Here is a 23488-nt window from a genome sequence, read left to right as displayed (position 1 = left end):
TTCTGGGGATTCGGTTCCTGTTTTTCGCTTACATGCAATCTCTTGAGCAGATTGGGATCTGTGTTGGAGCTGGCTGATTGTTTGGCTGCCTTCCAAAACTGCTTCTGTGCGGAATATCGATTCATGGGACATATTTTGATCAAGCAATCTGAAGGGATAGACACAAATCAGTATGGGGATTCTCTCAGTGGGGTTAACTTTTGCTCTACGACTTACCTCGAAACTTTTTGGGCGGACAACTCAAGTCCCCCGCCTCGGGGCATACCACTGTGCGATCATCCACCAGGCTGTCGAAGAAGCAAACGTTTAGCAAACGTGAAAGATTCAGCAACAGTTTTGCTGCAGGAGGATACTTACCCAAGTGTGCTCAAGAATCCGCATACGCTGCCCTCTGCATAGAGGGAGACAATGTCCCCCAAGTGCAGGAAGCTCGCAGAGCCAATTATATTGTCACCCATGTTTTGTTTGGTAGTGAGGGGGGGCCCAGAGAATGCCAGAGGAGGATGTGTGTGTGTTGGCCTCCGGGGGTTCTCTGCCTCTCTGTCACGTGCCGCTCGTGTCTTCTCGTGGCTTTTGTGTTGGCTCGGTTACGCGAATTAATTGCAATGATTTGTCCTCCCTCTCGTTATGTTCTGCGGGTGTTTCATAGAGAAAGAGAACAAACATTATGTTAACGATATTTGCAAAGGGGGGAACGGATGCTTTTTGTACTCGTATGTATACATATATGTATTATATACCATTTATAATTGATTTTGTTTGCGTTTGAAGTAGCATTCAATTATATACAATTCAAATGCAATTAAACTATAAATTAATTCGTACAAAAGGTTTTGATTACCCCATTAAAATCTCAAGAGTACGTTTAAGGGCATTGTTTATGGGCTTTCATATACATTAGCGTCTTTTAATTGGGAATAAAGACAATACAAGGGAAAAATTCCCCCAATTGAAATGTGATTTAACAGAATGTTTGATTTCAATTTATCCAGAGATACTTTAGATAGGTTTCTCTTCAGGAATATGTATTTTGCAAGGGAAACATCTCAAATGTTCTTTGTCATTTCCAGTGTTTAGTCTTTGGGTCTTGTATACTTTAAATCGTTCTGTTCTCAGATGGAATCACATACAATTCTCTCAGATAATATAAGCGGTGTGTATATAGAACCATCTGTATACATATGTACATACCTACTATATGACAATTTAAAACCTGTTTTAGCCTTTAATAACTGTCTTTAAGCTTTCCTACGTCTAGATTATATTTATAGTTCCCAGTTGCGTACCATCTTGCTATCTAATTCGTACAAAAAAATTAATCTTTCGCTTATAAAAGTATTTTCCATGAAATTAAATGTGGAAAAACTGCTCCAGACAATCCATAAAAAATCACAAATTTAAGTCTAACCTTTACCAAAATCAAACTCTTTATTTTGTATTATTCTTTTCGCTGATTATATAGATTTATATTAACCCTAATTGGTAATGTATTCTTACGGGGGGGTGATGTATGTTGCTGTTGTTGTTCGTTTTTTCTTTCTTTTTTGTTTATTGAGTTATAAAATATTTATGGACCAACCCCCCTATTTGAACAATTTGTGTTGCCACCCCTAACATGGCATTACCGCCTGTAATGGGTACCCCCCTTTGACAAAAAGTGCGCCCAGTGTATGGTTAATATTTATGTGTGTGGGGTTCCACCCTCTCATGCCTTTCACTTCTTGGGACACTCTGGCGTATGCTTAATACTTTTAACAGACATTTCCATTCCGCCGGCTGCTTTTCCCCATTTCACTGGGCTTTTTTGTTTCCCCATTGAAAAAGTTGTCGCTTTTAACGATTTTTGTTGGACGCTTGTAGTATGATTTTTATGATTTCTTTCCACAATTGTCTGTAGATAATGGCTGCATTACGAATGAGCACAGAAATTATTCTATGGGTAGACAATATACATTCGTATCTGTATCTACACAGCATTGCCATTGTTTTTCCCGATTTTCAAGGCATCGAAACACACACACACACACAAGTTTACTGAAGGGGGGTTTTTTGTTTGAAGGAGCCTCTCAGCAAGTGCTCACAAGTTTTTAGTGAAATGTTAGCGAAAGTTGCCGTATGAGAAAAGTTTTCCCCCCTCTTGAAGAGGCTGCTGGGTCACAGAAGGTGTGTTTCGCATACATACATATGTACATACATATGTATCTATGCATATGTATTTTAGCCAACAATAAAAGAAAATCAGTTGAAAATCCCATAACATTGGTAATCTCAAAGTCAAAACTATTTTCATCCTATTGTTAAAGCCCAGCAATACACGTACATATTGTTTAGTACTAATCTTGATCTTTACAAGTAATTAAAAGTATATATGTACTAAAAATATATTATGCCCAATGCTTTCCATTGCATATAGCAATTATCAGATTGTTTACTTCCCACTATTCCCCACTTTTTTTTGTGTGTACTAATTATACCAAAAGTTTATATTACACAATCTTTAAGTGATTGTACGAGTTCTTTTATTACTTCCCTCAAATGTTCAGGAATTTTTTTCTGAAATTCGGAAACATATTTTACTTAAATTATTTTCAAACTATTTTAGATACAAAAATTGTAATTTTAAGAAGAAAAACGTATTTTTGTTAACGATAAAAGCGTCTTACATTTTTCTTAGTCAAGTGATTCCCAGATACACACTTTTATTATTACCAGAAAATGCAAATAGTTTTTGTGATATTATTCATTCAGTTTAAAATTGATAGAAAAATAAACATTTACTTTATTTATTTATAGCTTTGAATCCAAACTTATGCAAATGGCAATACTCGCATGTAGTTTTAGACATCGAAATTTGTATTTATTTATTTTATTATACCGCTGCCCTGCCCAAAATATCATATGGAATAAATTATATATGGAATGATCAATATGAGTGTTTCTTGTCGTTATTTATTTCTGGTGATTAGTTGGAGCTTCAGGGAATACCCCAACGGCATACAAATGAGGAGCTACCAGAGAGTCTTATATAGAGAGCTCACCCACCCATAGGGCTATGAAGGAAATACGAATTGACCGCAGATGTTATCCACAAGCCCAGATTAATGTACATATGTACATATATATGTATGTTATCTGAAACTTATCCAGATGGAAGAATGAAGTGCTTTATTTGAAAGTCGAAGCCTGCCTTAATCGCGACTTTTGTCAGAAGTCACAGGTCTAGCCGGAGTCGCTTCTTTAATACCCTACCCTGTTGAAATACACTACTGAAACACTAATTTTGAAATTTTATTATTCTTCAAATTTAAAATTATTGTTATATGAGTGCAGGGTATTATAATATACGAACCTTTTAAAGATGTTTAAAATTTATAAAATGTGTATTACACATACATACAAATGTACATAATCCACACAAAAAGAATATACCCTAACCCTATCCTCGTCGACCTACCTGGTATAATGATTGCATGCTTGTGAAATTATTGCTCACATTTTGGTTTTTTTTGCTGAGAGAGCAATAAAATGAAGCATAGAATTTCTTTCTCTATTGCGCGAGAGTGTGTATTGGGTGCGAGCATGATGAAATTATATATATTTTATATATATAATATATATACATACATACATAATATATGTGCGAGAAGTGAAGCTCGTGAATGAATAGAAGAGCCGAGCCGCGCGCGTCTACAGTCACATAGCTTAGTCGACAAAATCGGAAGTGAGGAGAACACCAAACCAAATTTAAATTCTTTTTCTTTCTTTAACCAGTTGCCGGTACACATACATAATCGACAAACTACGTTTCCAACTACATTTGAAGGAGTTTTAGAGTGGCTATAAACTATTTTTCACTGGACATACGGGAAACTTCGATATAATTCATTCTCTCAAGACTCTTTACTCAGAACGTGTGGTGTTCTTATTTCTGCTTCAAAATGATAAAAAAATTTACCACTCGAGATCATTGACAAAGTCTTTGGATACCTCGAAGAGAAAGACCGATTGCAATTGGCTCTAGCAAGCCAACAGCTTAGATGCGCGTTTGCCTACCACGCTAGAGAAAAATATAATCCACTTTTCGTCTGGAGTAAACTCTGTTCACAGAACTATTTAGACGACGAATTAAAAGTTATTCTGTCATTATGCGGATCCACTGTTGGTTATATTTCAATACAATGTACTAATGTAATGGATCAACTTGGAGAACTCATAGAAAAGTACTGCATTAACCTGGAACATGTCGATTTGAAGATAACAAATGAAAATATAGCGCGTTCAAACCGGTTTTAAACATGGCATGCATAAAAACTCTTTGCATAAATAGTTACTTTTATCGCGGAATGGATCTGCTCCAGTACGTAAATCCATACTGTAAGGATTTGGAATTGAAGGAAATTTCGATGGTCCAAGGTAAGAATTTTCAATTACTACATACGAAAAGAAATTCTCTGACAAGTGCTTTAAATTTGTTTCAGGGAACAATATACGGAAACAGATTCACTTAGAAAAATTGAAAGTAGAAGCGAGCGAGATGCTAAATATTTTCAAAATATGCTCCCATCTAAAGAAACTTCGCAAATTGACTGTTGGGAAATTCGAATCTACACCAGATATGAGAGAGGATTATTTATATCCTGAATTGGAACAGCTATCCCTGATGTATTTCGAAATTCTATTAGACTTGCCAGTATGTCCGCAGATCAAAAGATTATCATTGCTTACCATTGAATGTGACTTTGTAAACATTGGTGAAATTATTGCAAAGTACGCAAACACCCTGGAGTGTCTAGATTTAGTACCTGGCGATATTCAAGATGAATGTATGCAGAGCATTTAATAATTTTTATCAGAAAGTGTAAGCGCTTGGACTTTCTTAGCACCAGTTATGGAATTATACATTTCCTTTTCTTCAACTTCTGTGGTTCTTTGTTACCGCTTTAAAGGAAAATGGGTTTAACAATGACAGACGTCTTCAATTGAAAGACGTAAAAGATAAACCAGATGAACTTAAGCAGGGATTGGTGAGTGCTTGCTCTGGAGTGAAATTGTGGAACAAATTTCAGCAAGTTTTTGTTGCAGATGAACAAATTCCCAAGTTCCGAAGTTTGGAATTTAGTTACACTGACTGAATTCGATCGTCCAATGTTATTCAAACTATGTAAGGAAGAATTCTGAAGATGTAAAATATTCGAGAATTAAAATAAAATATTAAATTAAATTAAAAACATTCCTTAATTACAACACCCAACATCCTCTGAAAGGGTGTATACCCTCCTTCTCCTAGGGTATTAATACTCGTGTTATTAGCATAAACCTCTCGTAGTTCTACTTCCTTTACTGGAATACCAATGTCGTGAGTGAGGGAAATGAAAAATTCATAAATTTATTCTCTCCTTAGAATTGGGCGGCCACTTTGTGAGGGTCGTGGTGCCTTAAGGAACTCGCCCAAATCCGGCTTACAGCAGTGGGTGGAGTTGTAAGGTAGCAGTCGCAGAAGGAGATGATTGAAGGCAGGAAGCACGGCGGCAGCAGCCGAGACAGCTGTGCCACAGCTCCAAATCGCCACCCACATCTCAGCTTTTTCTTTCATGCCATCACTTTTCCCTGAGCAGCATATCAATTATTTTTTTTTGTGTGTGTCTTCGCAATTTTCACTGCGTTTTCCCGAAAGGCGGATTGAAATCTGTTTTAACAGCATGGCAATTATTTTGTTATCACAACAGCTCCCTCCTTCTGCCCTTCCTCTTGCTTTTGCTGGCAATTAAAATAGGATTTATTTTGAATATAAATTTTGTTAACAAGCGGCGCGTCAATTAAAATCACAATAATCCAGAGATTTCTGCCCACAGCAAGATTAGGCATGGGGAGGGCGGTAGATAATATAGATATAGATACACACACACAAACACACACGAATGTATCTATGACTCGGTATTTCAGATATTTTTCCGCTTTTTTTTTATTTTGTGGGTGGCGGAAGCTGAAGATGAGGCCGCCGCCACACGAAGGCTTTTCCCCCCGTAGAAAATCTCCCTGTTTCTTTTTTTCCAGGTGTACATTTTCAACTTACAAATTTCATGTAAACACAAAATAGCATTCCACTTGTTCGGGGCTCGCGCGATTTTTATAATAAATAACAATCTTCAATGAATAATTGCTTTGGGAAATTCCTATTTTTTTGCTGTGGGCAACAACAGCACTTCGAAGTGGTGATTTTTCTTATTTTTTGGGGAAACACAGCCGCCAGGGACACGAACCGACGCGTACCGATGAAATACCGACCTATAAACGTCTAGCAGTTAAATGAAAATGCTGGAAAAAGTTCTCTATGGTGCGCCAGAAAGCTCAGGCATTAAGCTTTTGCAGAGCTTCCACACCCACCGCCAAATTATGCTGCTCTCTGCTCCAATTTTGAGTGGACTCGGAAATCAAAAGCACTTTTCCTTTCATTCATGGAGCTGTCTGCTGTGGCCTGTGCCTGCCTGTCTTTGCTTCTCCATCCACTCTCTCGATTCTCCAATCTCTGAGCTGAGTCTACGCATCAACGCTTGGAATTAGCCTTGTTATCGCTGCTGCTGCTGCTGGTAGTAGTTTTTGCTGGCAGTTGAGAAACTAGTTGAACTTCTGCTCTGTTCCTTCGCCTGAGTGACTGATTCAACCCAATGACATTTGCCCCCTGTTGCTTCTTGTGCAAATTTGATTCACATCATACGTACAAATACATGTAGTTATATTTCCTTTTGTTTCTTGGGTTCTCTCATGGGTTGACAAAGACTCGAGTTGGGCTCTGGTTTGGGTTTGGGTTTGGGTTTGAGTTTAGTTTTTGTACACTGAGCTTAATGCTATTGCATTTGTCGCTGGCTCAGGGTCGTGACTTAAAAGGGTTTTTGGCCTTCTGTACTTGTGGATAACTCATTTAAGACACACATATGTACGTACATACATATGTACATACATAAGATAAATTAGTGCTATCTGTTAGTTCTTTTTGTCATCAGAACATGTTATTATTCCAACGTTGTTTCAGGTATTAAAAAAGTAGGAAAAGCGTAGATAAATCCAGATAATTATAGACCAGAAGTTGAAATATTTGCTAGTGCGGGCTTTTTTAATTTGGGAGCCGTTCAACAAGAACCACAACGAAATGAACACCTTATCAACGAAACTCGAGTCGAGAATCAATGTGGCCGTGGTGACTGTGGTAGAGATGGGAGCAGTTGGGGTGCACCGACACTACTACATCGACAGTGGAATATAATTTTGAACCAGAATAAATATATATTTTATTTCCAGCATTTAAAAAAAAACTTCAAGTAAAACTTGAACCAAAGATTAAAAGTTGGATGAAATATGGAAAATCATAATTAAACAACTTTTTTAATTCGTAAAGGTGATTTATTCGTATAAAAATACGAATGAACTCAATTTTAATTAATATATTTAATTATTATTAATTTTATTATTAAATCATTATTAAACATTTGACATCGTTTAACCTGCGACTAAAATTCAGTTATATAGTTAATTTAAATAAAATCGCATGACTCCCCCGCTGTTAGCTGCTATCGGGCTGTCAAATTAGATTGAAATGCTAATCATGGAGTGCTCAAAAGGCAATCAATTAAATGGTTGGTTAAATGGTTTAACTATCGTATCGTACGAGTACGAGTACTCGTATCGGAGCACAGAGCACAGAATACACTTTACATGCAGCCGGGAAAATCATGAAAATCAGCCAGGCAACTAAACGGAAAGCTCTCGCGGTGGCGTGGCCGGGGCGATAAGTGGAGCGTATCACATGCGTGGGAACCGCAGCGAAAGAGCTACAAGTGGCACCGTCAACGTCGCTGCAAACGCAAACAGAGGCAGTGGCAGTGGCAGAGGCAGCAGCAGAAACAGCTGTTCCAAACACGTGTTCAAGCAGCTGAAGAGGCGAAGGAAAACAGCAAAGAGTAAAGCACAACAAAAGAGATGGAGATTGGACGGACAATTTGTTTACATGCGCCAGGCGCAGGCGTAGCTTAACTTTCAATAAGCTTCCAAAGGAGCTTAAAGCATGAAAGCTTATGGAGAGTGGCAGTGAAAGTTCAAAAGGATTTTCAGTTGTAGAGCGAGGCGCAAAGCGCCAACTTGTGCCCATCGAAAAGTAAGAATCTCGGTTTAAGGAACACAATCCTCGAGTACTCGAGGCGGAGTCTGTCGAACGGAAGCCTTGCCTTGCCACACGCCACACGGTGCGTATGGCAGCCAACAGCAGCAGCATCATTCGAAGAGAGAAACGTATCATGTTTTCTGTGTGTGAGATTTGTGTGAAGCGTAAAGGCTTTTCCAAAGTTGTTTAATAGAAAAATATAAAATATAGAAAAAAAATTAAGGTTTCAAATACAACAAATTTCGACTGAAGCAAGGATACAATATGGAGCCTGGCATCCTTGTGCGTGTGTGTTGAAAGTTCTCTGCGTGTGTCTCTCTCTCTCTCTCTCGCTTTGTCTATGTGTTTGTGTGTGTGTGTGCGCAAAAAGAATAGAGAAAGCAAAGCATCCCGTAGGAGTGGCACACAAAAGTGTTTGCATAACTTAAAGCCCTGCCTGCTGCCACTCCCGCCCACTCGCCTCTGCTGCTGCTGCTGCTGCCCCTCCAGCCAATAACTTGATTACAGGCGCCTGTCCATACCCCATCGTGAAAATCGTACAAAAAGTGAAGTCAAGAATGAAAACAGCAGAAGGATAAGGATATAGATTCCATAATGGCTGTGGATATGCTGCCATCTTGATGTGGTACAGTGACTGAAAATAGTGACTTCTTCAGTGACTCTTCTTTTCATTAAAAGGCGTGGCTGCTGCCTGGTATTCTGGTATTTATACCCTTCATAATGGATCCCTCAATGACCGCCCAATGTATTATTTGGGTCGTCATCATTGGTGTTATCATCCTCATTGTGTGCTTCATCATCTACATGCTGTACTTGTGGGTCCTGGCACCTACCTTCGATAAAATCTTTTACCCCCATCAAAAAAAACATCGAAATTTAAATTTTTCAACGAAGTATCCATTGGCCCATAATGATCCGAGATTAATGGTATTGTTTAATAGCTCCTGGTTATCGGATAATACATCATCAAACAATGATTATGATTGACAAAAGAACGGCATTTTCGCAAGAAAATTATAAACATAAAACATACATACTTCTATGGAAAACTATTGAACTGTTGAAACTGAATAAAAAAAAACAAGAAATATGTTCCTAGAAATATAAAGATTTTATCTGTTTACTATAAACCTCTCCATATGCCTGTTTATAAATGATACGAAAAACAAAGTTTCAAACATAAATATATAGTTTTTATGTTTATAAAATAGAAGGTCCCTAAATGGTTAGCTTTTTTGAGCATATGCATTTCGTCATAGCTCCCAACTGCTCCCATTGCTATGATATTTAATTTTACGAGAATGCGAACACAAAATACATGTTGTATGCATAATGCCGAATTGAGACTACAAGGATCTATGCTCAGTTTCACGAATGCAAAAAAAAAATATAATAATTCGCTTAACCATTTCTTAAACTGTTTCATTTTCTCTCTTCTCCTCTATAGTTTTCCCTTTATCTCCAGTAAAAGAGAGAGCAAACATTTCTCTCAAATATATTCTTTATTTGTTCATTGAAACCCAAATAGTTGCTCAAGCCTATCGAACCGAATGGCTCTGGCCATAAAGCACTTATCCCCAACAATGAAGAGAAATAAGAGAAAAGAGGAGACCATCAATGGTGCAATGCTTGAAATCATGCACAGAGTGAGGGCTCCGAAAAATGGGGCCCTAGCTCGAAGGTCTTGTCCTCAGGATTCGATAAGGGATGGGGATTGGCTGGGATGCAGTGAAGCGGAATAGGGCTCTGGCTCCCTATTGTACGCATGTACATACATATGTTTTGGCTATTCGTGTGTGAAAAATTCTTTGGGAAAATTGCCTACGAAAATACGAGTATGGCTGTAAAATACACAAAAAATATCAAATGGAATTGCGAACACTTTAGCGAAAGTCCTGGGCTGTTGGACGGACATCCTGGACTTGGTTATTGGCTTAGATGACTTTCCCCTTCTAAGCCACGAAACGGGGCACACAAAGAGCACAATGAATTGGGGCAAGAAAAAGGGATAAAAGGTTAAAGCAACAGGGCGTGGATGCAGGACGGACTCCGGACTCCCAGACAAAGTTCAAAAAGTTCTTCTGGCTGGGGGCTTTCTTGATTGAAGCTTTTGTCTGCTGCCAGACGACAACGAAGACGATGACTCTTTGGGGAGTTGTTTGGCACTGAAAGAGGGAAAACAATTCCCATATATATATTTTTCACAAATGAAATTATCTTTAAATTGGCCAAAGGACGACCCAGGTCGACATCCTGCATTTAAACATCATCTGATCCGATATGCCTTCACAGAAACATTGAAATTAAATTTGTAATTCGATGGACAATGAATAAAGTCAAACAATTTGCCCTCGCACCTGCTGGACCTTCATTAAAAAGTATCTTTATCTATTATGTCAATGGAAAACTAGACAAAATGACAAATAGAAAATCGAAAACCGCAAATATTTCAATAAAGCTTTTCATCAAATGCAAGCCGCCGATGTCGAGCATGAGATTCGCTTCCATTGTTGTGTTGTCCAACTGTCAGTTCAAATTACACTGAGGCCACCGCCACATCAACATCCACATATCGTCACTCGCTTTGGGTGGCTGCGTGGCCAGTGGCAGTCAGTTTCTGTGGGCTCTCCTCCTGCCACATGCAATCAAGCTCGGAAACTGCAGTACATTTCCGCGCCCCCTAAATCCCCGATAGCCCCAAAAGCCACAATGAAAATTAAGTGAAATGTTAGCCATGGCACGTACATACTTCGTACTCTATGTTAAATAGTAAAACAAAACTTTTATATAACGTCAGTCTGCTCTGGGAATACCCTAATGAAAATTATTTAGGAATATTTAGGAAAAACTATATGTCAGACAACTATTTCTACTGTTGTGAATACTTCACACCTACAAAAAATCCATCTAAGCAAATATATTCTTAAGCTAAGCCACACTGGGAAAGAGCGAAAGAGCAAGCGAAAAAGAAAGCATTTGAGAGATTTTCTTCTGTATTTTCTTCAATTTGCCTATACTAAACTATAGATATGGGAAATACACGTGTACGATAGGGTCTAGAGAGATTTCTCGGTTATAGTTTAATTAGAAAAATATACTTTGAGTCGATTTCTTGTATGCTTATTGGTGGAATCAAGTCTTTCATTAACAATATTCTACCATTTGAAAACTAGAGTTAATCTTAACTTATTTCATGAGATACCTGGTATATGAACAGTATAATAAACTGTCATACGGTTAAGTAAATAAATACAGAACAAACAAAGTGAAATTGACTCAGCTGTTGATATAGAGATATCTTTTCTAGCTTAGAGGTAAAAACTAAGATTAATTAATGAACAAGAAATTGCATAACCACATTAAACATTTTTTTAATAGAATCCATAATTCATTGAGGGCCCTATGAATTTATGCAAAAAAATGTATATACAAAATTTGTATTATTTTGAAAAACTTCGTGCTTGCTCATTTGTTAGAAAATATTTAATACTCATTCGATTGCTATTTTTCTAATTAAGCATTATATATACTACATATGTATATATACATATGTATATATATGTATAAATGTAAGAGTTCTAACAATGGAAAAGAAGAGTAACTGGAGCTTTGTAGATGAAAATTGAGTTTACTCTGTTGGAGAGTCTGTTGAACTTGAGAGTTCCCCGGGGGCCATAAGCCATGAGATTCTATGTAATAGAAGCTGCTGAAAGTCAAATCAACTATTTATAGGGATTAATAAGAAATGAGTACGGCTGGTGCAGAGGTGAGCGGATGAACACTGATAAAATGAGTGCGAATAGTAAAGTGAAAACTACTTCGTTTTAGGTAGATTTAAAACAATTGTCTAATCATTAAACCAAAGGGTTTCCACTCCAACGTAATTATTCTTAATAATTAACCGCCATAAAGCAATTAAAGCAGGTACTCTAGTAATTATATGTAGTCCCCAACACCCTTACTATGTAATGCAGCTCTTTTTCTCAAGTCTGGCCCTTGTCTGGCTTTTGAAAAGGTCTCTATTGAAGCGCTCAAGAGAGGTTCACCTGGGGCAAAAGCACTCAAACACAAACAAAAATAAGCAAAAGCAACGGAGAACACATTTTTTCAACATTCATGTCTGCTCCATTGATAACCACATGACCTCCACACACACACACATAGACACACTCACACACAACACACACTCGTGTTAATTGCAATGAAGTGTGCTCGGAGTACTTTCAAAAAGGGCAGAGGGGGGGATAGGAGAGCAGAGAGTGTACGAATGTGTCTCTATGATGTGGGCATATTTTATTTATAGCATGAAAATGTCGTTTACACAACTCAATGTGTTCCAGAAATCTCCAGGGAATGCGGTTTAGGGTTCGGCTGTTGTTGCAAACAGTCAGCAGAATTGTGAGTGTTCTTAAAATCTTTTTGTTAAACTTATACTTCTTTTTGGTTCTAAATATTTAATTTAATACATTTTTCATTCAATCAAAAGGCTTTGCAAATAAACCGGAGATCTCTTTCGGTAGATTTAAAGAGAACCCACAATTGAGGGGGTTCTGTTTTCTGGTTGCCTTTGAGGGCGCTAAACGTTTGCGGGACACCAATAATTTCCTTCGACTAGCTTTTAACAGAAGATTCTTTAAGAGATTTGGGTGGTTTCTGAAAAACCACTGCTTTCGGGTTGCTTTGAATGGCTTAGCGGTTTTCGGAACATCGGCGAATTTGTCTATTCATGTTAATTGCCGGCGCTACCCAACCTTAAACTCTGGCGCTCCGTTCAGCTGCAAATTATGCACATGATCAAGGTGCATTAAAATAAGGTGGGGTGTTGCCAGAGAGAGAGAGAGAGAGGACGCTTACAATTTATTCATTTTTTGATTTGTTTTTATTTCAAAGCATGCCGAAAGTAAGAGATTGTCATAAAATATTTGGCAACTAAACAGTGGGCAAATATAAATATATAAATTATATAAATATATACATATATGCAACTTGAATAAGAAGAATGCTGCATACATAAATACAAATGTGAGCACTCTCTACAGATCCAATCATTGATTCCCACTGAGAGTTTAATTGACTCTCATTACGTGTCTGTGTCTCTGTCTCTGTATAAGTGATTGTGGGGTCGTATTAGCTGTCGATGCATTAATAAATACTTGTGCGCGTTCGTGTATGATTGCAGGAAATTTGTGCAAAAATGCTGAGAGGAAAAGCAATTTTTATGTCAAGCAATTAAATTGATTTCATCGCGTGCAGCAGAAGGAGAAGCAGCAGCAAAATAGTTCCCCTCCCTCTCTGCACCTGCACCCAGCAGCCACTCAACAGAACTCTCAGTTGACTGCAGGCAAGAAAGCACTGCTGCTCTCTCACTGTCTCCCTCGCCACTCTCTTTGCCCAGGCAGTCAACAATGTGGCGCTTAATTAAACACGCGTCTGCCTCCTTACCTCACCTCACTTCTCCACCCCCACCGCTCTTCTCATTCAAGATAAGTGCCGGCGGGGGGAGAGAGTAAGAGTGCAAGGTGCTCTCTGCATTGTAATTGATTCAGTGGGAGGAAAAAGGAGGCAGACCAGGGGGTTTTGGGTTGAAAAGCGGGCAAGGTATTCCGTTTGGTAGTTGTTTCTTCTGTTCAGAGCAATTTATTGAGAGAGGGAGAGAGCGAGTCAGTTATTCGTAGAAAGGTTTTGTGCAGGCTTTGATTTCTTTTCCGTTACTCAACGGTACCACCGAAAGCCTGAAATGGGCGTGACTGTCGGCCAGATAATAGTTATCTACGAGTATATACATAATTAGCTTGATATGAAAAAGCGCTTATTGCCTGGATGGAATGGATGATGACCTACTTTAATCAGGGGCTAGCCCTTTGGGAAAACCTGTAAGACCAGTGCGCAAAAGCGCAACAGGTTCAAACTGGTTTTAAACGTATTCTTTATAATCAAAGGGCTGTACTTACAATTCGCACTGTATTCCAAGGGAGATCAAAAACAAAACAAAAACTGCTTCTGGTTTGCTCAGCCACTGATTCATCCAGCCATAGACGAAATGGCATACAGCTCGTAAGTCGAATTTGATTTGAATATTTATTTGATTCAAGCACTTGAAAGAACTTTAATATATTTTCACCTTGAGTGCGCGCACTTAACCACAAAAAAGAAGAAGAATAATAAATCAAGCAAATGGCAATAGGGCTGCGGATACCGAATCAATTGATACCCTCTTAGTGCATTTGTTTCTGTGAGAGGTCTTTGATTTAGTCTTCCAATTTTGATTGCTATTGACGGAACCTTGAAGAAACACATAAGACAACAGCGTGTTAAGATTTTATATGATTTTCTTTACGAAAGCCAAGTTTTTCTGTTTGACACGTCAAATCACATTACCCTCATTTGAAAGGGTATAAAAAACCGCATATAATAACAATAACAATGCTGCTTGGTGAGCGTGAGAAGAGCGCGGGTTAAAGAGCGGCTACAAAAAGTGGGTACAGAGTGAGAAAGAGAGAGGTACGGTTGTCAATAAGAAAGACACAAAACGTCGAAAAAAACACGCGACAAACAATTCCGGTTAAAGGAAAAGAAGGAGAGGCAAAAAAGCGAAAAAGAGCTGACAACAACGTCAACAATTGGGTTTCCCTTTCCCGCCCCCCCGCGCAACACTTCACCAGCCAACAAGCAGCAGCGGAGCAAGGCAAAGCAAACAAAACGATGGGCAATTTTTCATACGTTTCCGAAATTGCAATTTTTCTCACTTTTTCACTGCACATTTCCAATTTGTGGGGCACGGCTCACGCCCACCGCCTGCGGGCCAACGAATTGGCCATTATTTGAAACATAAATTAGCTGCTTAAACCGTATGAAAATGTAATTTTCCAGCGCACGAACCGAACTGATTTTGTTGTTGCGCCCCGTTTTGCCAGCGTATGCGTAGATAAGGCGGAAAACAGCAACGACGTCACAGCGGCAGCGCGACCGAAACACGTCCGACGATACGAAAGAAAAAAGCGAAACGAAACAAATTCAAATACGTCCAAAAGCAACAAGTGTGGCCAGAAAGCTCTCACCATATGATCGTGCACAGTGCTGCCAGTACGTCTAAAATTATATTTTTTAAGCGATCTGGCTGCCGAGACAGAGCTTTTATGATAGTTTTTCGTCGACCAGGCTGCGCAGTGATCGCAATCAGTGTTTCCATATTTAATTCGTTTAATTTTAAATTAAATTCAAAAATGTCTTGCCGTTACAGAAAATGCTCAACGTTTGGATGGGAAACAATTGAATCACATCACACACAAAAGCCACATTTCCCACCCTCAGAAAACTTTAGTGCCCAACAATATGGCTGCCTTTGCTTCCCCTACCACCACTTGTTTTGTTTATCGCTGCCTTTTGTTCGCGCCTGCCATTGTTGTGGGACTCCTGCTACCGATTGTCTGCGCCCAAAGGCACACAGCATCCGATAATCCCTCGACATACAACATTGGCGGCGTATTGAGCAATTCCGAGAGCGAGGCCCACTTCCACACCACCATTTCGGTAAGCATTTAGGCCTGTTAGCCAGGCTAACTAGATTGCCCATTGTAATACTTCCCCTCTGCCCCCTCCTGCAGCATCTCAACTTCGATCAGCAGTATGTGCCGCGCAAGGTCACCTACTACGACAAGACCATCCGCATGGACAAGAATCCCATCAAGACGGTGTTCAATGTGTGCGCCAAGCTCATCGAGAGTCAGGTAAGCCATGCGATGCAGAATGCAATTATGTTTCCCCTTCCGTTTGTGCCCCAACCCACTTCACAAGGATGTCCCACCAGTGAGTGCCTTTGGTTAGCATCATTTTAATAATTCAACAGGAAATGGTACGGAAATGGACTGATGACAAACGGTAATTCGCTTGTGAATATCTTTGGGATTCCATCCTTTGACTGGCTCGTGCCTCGCTTGCCTCTGTGATGTTATAAATGGGCAATCTTCTGCGATGACAGCAGTATATTGCTTTTAAAACTGAATTTTGGTCGTTAAACTCCGCGGTGAGATGTTTTGGTCGTTCTGGCTACTCTCCCTGAGCTTTTATGATCGGCCATGATCTTTTTTCGCTGATCCGGCAGCTCTACCAGCATGACATTGTTTTAAATTTAAAATTCTGACACCGACCATGCACTTTTTCGCCACACTGTCTTTGAGAAATTTGCGACCAATTGAAGTACTCGCATGCATTCGCCAAGCATCCAAAAGCACTTTTCAGCGCCAAACTGGTTAGCAGGGAATTAATCAGCGCCGTCATTCAAAACTCACAAAAAACACGAAATATTCATAAAGACGAAGGGATTTACCAAGCCAAGTGCATTGCACCCACTGCTAAGACACTTTTGCAGTCAAACTTCCGCTCATGGCATGTTTTTGGGCGGGGAGCGTTGGTCCAACCAAAGACTCTATAACATAGAGTGTGTTATAGAGTCTTTGGTCCAACTACTAGGATCATGCTCCACATTCATCAATCACATATCGACGCACATTTATCAGGAACTGTCGCTGTGGGAATGGGCCTGGGTCCGAGAGCATAACCACCAACACCCACTAGGCCAGGTCTAAATCAATTCGCTGCCTGTTTTTGGGAGCGGGCATTTGTCATCATTAATGCCACAGTGAATTTATCATCATTTTGAACCTTTCATTACCAGGCGAAGGAAACAAATCAACCGCCATTGACTCCTGTGGGGGGTGCCTTACAGCCTTACAGTGTGGCTCAAAACTATCAGACTGTGAAGTACAAAAAAGTCTTGTATTAATTGATACAACTTAAATGCAGGCCACTAATAGAATCAATCCGCTGTATCAATCTGAATTATTATAAGGGATCTATTTCCATCCCCTCTTATGGTTGTGTTCCGCACCGTACGTACCTTTTCTGGGCATATTTTTTGCGAAGCCAATTGAACGTCCTCTCGGCGCCATTTACACTTCCGCCTGTTTGGCTCTGCCTCCGCCTGGGCTCACTCCCTTCGTCACACTTTTCTCTTGCCATTTCCCTTGGCATTGCTCATTTCCACTGATTTGATTTTCCACCTCGTGTTTTCCCCCAGGTGTATGCCGTAGTCGTTTCGCATGAGCAAACCTCTGGTGATTTGTCGCCGGCGGCTGTAAGTTACACGAGCGGATTCTATTCAATTCCCGTCATTGGCATATCCTCACGGGATGCGGCCTTCTCCGACAAGAACATCCACGTCTCGTTCCTTAGGACCGTGCCGCCGTACTACCACCAGGCGGACGTCTGGCTGGAGATGTTGAGTCACTTTGCATATACAAAGGTAATGTCGCGCTTCCGCCGGTATTCCATTCCTATGCCAAAAATATGTATGACTTATTGACTCATTGAGTTGTCTGCTCCATTGGCGGCGACAGGTAATCATAATACACAGCTCCGACACGGATGGACGGGCCATATTGGGGCGTTTCCAGACCACATCACAGACCTACTATGATGATGTCGATGTTCGCGCCAATGTCGAATTGATTGTAGAATTCGAGCCGAAGCTGGAGAGTTTTACAGAGCATCTTATAGATATGAAGACGGCCCAGTCGAGGGTGTATTTGATGTATGCCAGGTGAGTACTATATAATTGAATTGGAAGAAATGCAGAATGGGACCAAACAGAATAGTTGGAGAGAAAAGCAAAGGCTTAAAACATAAACAAAAAAACCCAGAAACATAGTTGCACTTGGTTGCTCCTTCAGATTGTTAAATACTTGACATTAAACATTATCAAGTTCAATCCACAAAATGTCAATAATTTTCTACTACCTAGTATACGCCCTTTGCTTGGCAATCGCAGCCACTTATGACGTAGAAAAAAACATTTATTGCAACGACTGTTCGGCGGAAAATAAAAATTGTAAAATCAGTGAATTTGGACGCAGTTGCAGGGGCCTGCCCCCCGACTATAACAGCAGCAGTGCCGACGGTTTGGGCGCCTATAACCCTTTGGAACATGGACATAGTAGCAGCAATCTTGACGACTGCATTCCATTCGGCATGAATGTAAGAGGTATGAAATAGATGCTTCAATTCCTAGAGATCCTAAAGATCCCTCAGACCTCGTTACAGAGGATCACTATTTCTGTTGCACTTGGTCCAAGGAGCTTGGCTGTCAGCAGATCAAGTTCACGACACATCACCTCTTTGTGCAGTGCAATTGGTGTGTGCCCGAGCCGCAGCCTGTTAGAAAGGAGGAATATCATCGCTGTCCCTGCAACAAATGCCCTGGAGAGCTGTGCGACGGTACCTGTCTCATTGCCCTAGGCATATCCTTCTATAGCGTTTCAAAACGCTATCTGATTTCCGCCTAACGATGACTCAGCCTCTTGCCGGAAGAAGAACTCAAAAACAGGCAGTCAAAACACACTCTACTCTGAAGCCCTGATTAGAACAATTGACTTGGAGCTGAACAAGAATCAGAATAAATGAGCGCAAACAAAAATTGTATTTGCACTTAAAGATGTACAACAATTCCATGTTCCAAGTATAGTTAGGGCCATCTTCTATTGGGGTTGAAACTCTCATAGTGACTGGATAATCCTGTATGTATACTCCTCGCATGTTTTTACACTTTCCCGCTCTATAAAGCGACTACTTTTGGGCTTTTATAGCTCTCTCCCTATCCTGCTTTCATCGCATTTGTTTGTCCAAAATCTTACACACAACGCCTGAAAAATGTTGCCGAAATTCTGGGGAGTTCCTGCCATTTAGAGAGATTCTCCCACAGCGCGCACATGCCATTTGGCATTCAGAAAATTATCATAAGCGCTCTGGTTATGTATGCACTGGTTTATTCTGTCTCTGTCTAGTACTGAGGATGCCCAAGTCATCTTCCGAGATGCCGGCGAGTACAACATGACCGGGGAGGGGCATGTGTGGATTGTGACGGAGCAGGCGCTGTTCGCCAACAATACGCCGGACGGAGTGCTGGGCCTCCAGCTGGAGCATGCCCACAGCGACAAGGGACACATTAGGGTAAGTGCGAGTGAGTCGCGCCACTGATTCGAGCCAGCCTCCATTATGCATGATGTGATTTCCATCTGACAGGACAGCGTTTATGTCCTGGCCTCCGCCATCAAGGAGATGATATCCAACGAGACCATTGCAGAGGCGCCCAAGGACTGCGGCGATTCGGCCGTCAACTGGGAGTCAGGTGAGTAATTGCATTGTGATCTTTCCTAATTGGGGCGTTTCCTAATGCCAATGGCCCCTTAAACTTTTGCAGGGAAGCGTCTGTTCCAGTACCTGAAGAGCCGCAACATTACGGGGGAGACGGGACAGGTGGCCTTCGATGACAATGGGGATCGCATCTATGCGGGCTACGATGTGATCAACATACGGGAGCATCAGAAGAAGCATGTTGTTGGCAAATTCAGCTATGATAGTGTAGGTTCTGCATAGATTCTCCAGCTTAAAGTATTCCCCATGACAATGAATCCCTTTCCCTGTAGATGCGTGCCAAAATGCGGATGAATATCAATGACAGCGAAATCATTTGGCCTGGCAAACAGAACCGCAAGCCGGAGGGCATTATGATACCCACTCATCTGAAAGTGCTGACCATCGAGGAGAAGCCGTTTGTGTATGTGAGGCGCATGGGGGATGACGAGTTCCGGTGCGAGACAGACGAGCGGCCCTGTCCGCTGTTTAATGCCACAGATTCCACGGGTAAGAATCAGACCGGGATTATTCAACGACCATTTCCTAAACTGCGTATTGCTTACAGCCAATGAATACTGCTGTCGTGGGTACTGCATCGATCTCCTCATCGAACTATCCAAGCGGATTAACTTCACCTACGATCTAGCCCTCTCACCCGATGGACAATTCGGGCACTACCTCCTTCGGAACAACACGGGTGCGATGACACTGCGCAAGGAGTGGACGGGCCTGATGGGGGAGCTGGTCAATGAACGTGCCGAGTAAGTTGAATGGAGGAAATGAAATGAAATCCGCACTAATCGGGAACTCTCCGACTTTCACTTCGTTTAGCATGATCGTTGCACCATTAACCATCAATCCGGAGCGTGCCGAGTACATTGAATTCTCGAAACCATTCAAATACCAAGGCATTACAATACTCGAAAAGAAACCGTCACGATCGAGTACTCTCGTGTCTTTCCTGCAGCCATTTAGTAACACGCTATGGATCTTGGTAATGGTGTCGGTTCATGTTGTGGCGCTCGTCCTGTATCTGCTGGACAGGTGAGTATCCACCCCTCCCCCGCCGAAGCCCATTTCCCGCAAACCCAAATCACTTTCAGAGATATCGTACACATACATAGCCATACAGCCATAGTAGATAACCATAAATCACAAATGATCGTTTCATTGGACGGTTGAATCGCAGCGATCCTGGCGGCTATTCCATTCACCCATTCCCTGGACCATTTGGACTCTCGCCGCTTGTGGATTCGATTAACTCTATGATTTCTACACTCAGATTCTCACCGTTTGGACGCTTCAAGCTCTCGCACTCGGAAAGCAACGAGGAGAAGGCCCTAAATCTCAGCTCCGCGGTCTGGTTCGCGTGGGGCGTCCTCCTCAATAGTGGCATCGGTGAGGGAACACCGCGCAGCTTCTCTGCCCGAGTGCTAGGCATGGTCTGGGCCGGCTTCGCCATGATCATTGTGGCCTCGTATACTGCAAACTTGGCTGCTTTCCTCGTGCTGGAGCGGCCCAAGACGAAGCTGAGCGGCATCAACGATGCCCGCTTGAGGAACACCATGGAGAACCTGACCTGTGCCACCGTCAAGGGCTCATCGGTGGATATGTATTTCCGGCGACAGGTCGAGCTATCCAACATGTATCGCACGATGGAGGCGAACAACTATGCCACCGCCGAGCAGGCCATTCAGGATGTGAAGAAGGGGTAACGTGGGCGCCACAGGCCTCGTCCATTTTCGTAGCTGAAATCAATAGATAGCTCAATAGTCGCATGTTTGAGGAACAAGATCTACTACATCTACTACTCGTAATCGTAATCGTACTCGTACTCGTACTCGTAATACCCAAACTAAAAACCAACCACAAGTACTCTTCTCACTCTTCAAAACATAGATCTTTAATACACCTATTACCACTGTCTATTTCTCTCTCTCTCTCTCTCTCTCTGTCTCTCTCTGTCGCTGTCTCTCTCTCTCTCTCTTTCTCTCTGTTTCTCTCTAGTAAATATTGTATTCGTTAATGGTATCGTGTTCGTATTGTTCTTGCCCGCCGCCCCGTACTTAAACGTCCCCGTAAACCCTTAAACCCCTAAACCACTTAAATACAATACCTTAACTTTTTCATGTTTTTTGATCGTACTTGCTGTACCATCCCCCTCTTAATGAATGGCTAATAATATATGACTAACATACGATCTATAATCTATAATCACAGCAAGCTAATGGCCTTTATCTGGGATTCATCGCGACTAGAGTACGAGGCGTCTAAGGATTGCGAACTGGTGACCGCTGGAGAGCTCTTCGGGCGCAGTGGCTATGGCGTAGGCCTGCAAAAGGGTTCACCCTGGACAGATGCTGTGACCCTAGCTATCCTAGAGTTCCATGAGAGTAAGTGCTGGAATGGAAGTACTCTCCTAATCGACAGATTGATAACCCTTCTCCTCTTTCAGGTGGCTTCATGGAGAAGCTGGACAAGCAGTGGATCTTCCATGGACATGTTCAGCAGAATTGTGAACTCTTTGAGAAGACCCCTAATACGTTGGGTCTGAAGAACATGGCTGGGGTGTTCATTCTGGTGGGTGTGGGGATTGCTGGAGGCGTGGGTCTAATCATCATTGAGGTGATCTATAAAAAGCATCAAGTGAAAAAGCAGAAGCGTTTGGATATAGCCCGACATGCTGCCGACAAATGGCGTGGAACCATAGAGGTATGCGACCTTGGGGATAGATTTTGATGGCCATTTCACCCTCCAAAATCCTTCACAGAAGCGAAAGACCATACGCGCCTCACTGGCCATGCAGCGACAGTACAATGTGGGCCTCAACTCCAACCATCCACCGGGTACCATCAGTCTGGCGGTGGACAAGAGGCGCTATCCCCGCTTGGGGCAGCGTTTGGGACCGGAGCGTGCCTGGCCTGGCGATGCGGCTGATGTGCTGCGAACACGACGCCCGTACGAGCTGGGAAAGCCAGGACAGTCGCCAAAAGTGATGGGTGCCACGCCGGTGATGCTCGGACGGACACGGCCCCAGCAGAATCTCTTGCCACCGCGCTACTCGCCCGGATACACCAGCGATGTGTCGCATTTGGTCGTTTAGGTTAACATTTTTTGCCAACGCATTTAGAAGATAGTAGAAATACGTTTACTCGTACGAGTGTATCATTGCTCAAATGGGGTTCATGGAGAGTCAGGAAATTGTTTGTTATCGATGTATGTATGTATGGGATGTGGCCGGGACCGGGACCGGACCTGGCAAAGTTTTACAATAATAATTTTTACCATGCATTTGATCGGTCTGGGTCCTGCGCCCTGTGCCTCCTGCAATAATCTGTTATATCAGAGTCTATATGTATTTACAGAAATTATTGGATAGTTTAATAGGTCAGCATTTATTTGATTGCAGTTAAGTTTGTGTAGTTTTCGATGGATTTATTAACAGAGAGAGATAGAGAGAGATATAGCAGGGAAGAGGGATGAATTGGAACTCCCTTTGGATCGGAATCGGATCGCTTTCAATGTGCTTAATGTTACATCTTACTATTACCCCCGCTTTAGCTTTTTTCAATCGCTTTTCCGTAAGAAAACTTCGACCTATCCTTATTCTAATAATACTTTCTACCAAGGAATTGGTTCAAATCTAATTACATCACAGAACCCACCCACTGTTACAAGGTGTATACCAAACTATACTTAAACCCTAAACTAAACTCGAAATATGTATGGCCATACTTTTGCCTAAAACGAAAGCTCCGATTGCCCGTACAACTTAAATTTACCTTTAGCTGATGCTGGACAATTGTCCAGGCTCAGATATGTATACTATCTACAACTCTTACCGACGAAAAACATTCTCATTAATCACAAGAATCTTTTGGGAGAAAAACTTGAATAAGCGATGGCCTAAGATTAGCAACTAATTAAACAACAAAAACCAAACTCGATGAAGCTTAAATGAAATTTAAACAGAAAAAATTATATGTATACATATTATATATATATAAATAGTATTATTATATATTATATAGGTAAGATTCAGTGTGAAGTTAACAGCATAATTGTGGAGCATTCCAAATGGGGAAATTCGACAAACCAAATACAATTTAGTAGCGAAATATGAATTTTAAATGTTTTGAATGT

General features: G+C 41.2%; 3 protein-coding genes across 7 annotated transcripts in view; 2 read left to right on the top strand and 1 right to left on the bottom strand.

Annotated features, from left to right (window-relative positions):
- The window catches only part of LOC111074979 (inositol 1,4,5-trisphosphate receptor), a 25315-nt gene extending 11022 nt beyond the window's left edge, over nt 1–14293 (bottom strand). For both annotated transcript variants that reach the window (XM_022368026.2, XM_041595149.1), the window contains exons 1-4: nt 14107–14293; nt 358–632; nt 217–287; nt 33–148 (exon numbers count right to left, since the gene is read on the bottom strand). In XM_022368026.2, the coding sequence (XP_022223718.2) occupies nt 33–148; nt 217–287; nt 358–458 (288 nt within the window). In that variant the 5' untranslated portion in view covers nt 459–632; nt 14107–14293. The remainder of the gene's footprint in view (nt 1–32; nt 149–216; nt 288–357; nt 633–14106) is intronic.
- LOC111075001 (glutamate [NMDA] receptor subunit 1) lies at nt 8120–23488 on the top strand. Of its 2 annotated transcripts, none has more exons than XM_022368051.2 (15): nt 8120–8237; nt 15396–15685; nt 15760–15882; nt 17232–17456; nt 17551–17753; nt 18994–19159; nt 19232–19337; nt 19410–19570; nt 19636–19852; nt 19911–20106; nt 20177–20389; nt 20628–21056; nt 21566–21738; nt 21801–22057; nt 22116–23488. In XM_022368051.2, exons 2-15 carry the CDS (start codon nt 15488–15490, stop codon nt 22446–22448), a joined length of 3000 nt encoding a protein of 999 aa, XP_022223743.2. In that variant the 5' UTR covers nt 8120–8237; nt 15396–15487; the 3' UTR covers nt 22449–23488. The 2 variants fall into 2 exon arrangements, with proteins under 2 accessions (XP_022223743.2, XP_022223737.2); XM_022368045.2 differs by having other exon boundaries at nt 8133–8149.
- Nucleotides 17870–18563, top strand: LOC111075014. Of its 3 annotated transcripts, none has more exons than XM_022368082.2 (2): nt 17870–18187; nt 18242–18563. In XM_022368082.2, exons 1-2 carry the CDS (start codon nt 17930–17932, stop codon nt 18446–18448), a joined length of 465 nt encoding a protein of 154 aa, XP_022223774.2. In that variant the 5' UTR covers nt 17870–17929; the 3' UTR covers nt 18449–18563. The 3 variants fall into 3 exon arrangements, with proteins under 3 accessions (XP_022223774.2, XP_022223757.2, XP_022223765.2); XM_022368065.2 differs by having other exon boundaries at nt 17872–18194; XM_022368073.2 differs by having other exon boundaries at nt 17874–18194; nt 18254–18563.

The sequence above is a fragment of the Drosophila obscura genome, unplaced genomic scaffold (assembly GCF_018151105.1).
Source record: "Drosophila obscura isolate BZ-5 IFL unplaced genomic scaffold, ASM1815110v1 contig_4, whole genome shotgun sequence".
In the NCBI taxonomy this organism is placed as follows: domain Eukaryota; kingdom Metazoa; phylum Arthropoda; class Insecta; order Diptera; family Drosophilidae; genus Drosophila; species Drosophila obscura.
Note: the sequence above shows the minus strand (reverse complement) of the source record. Positions and strands in the feature narration are given on the sequence as shown.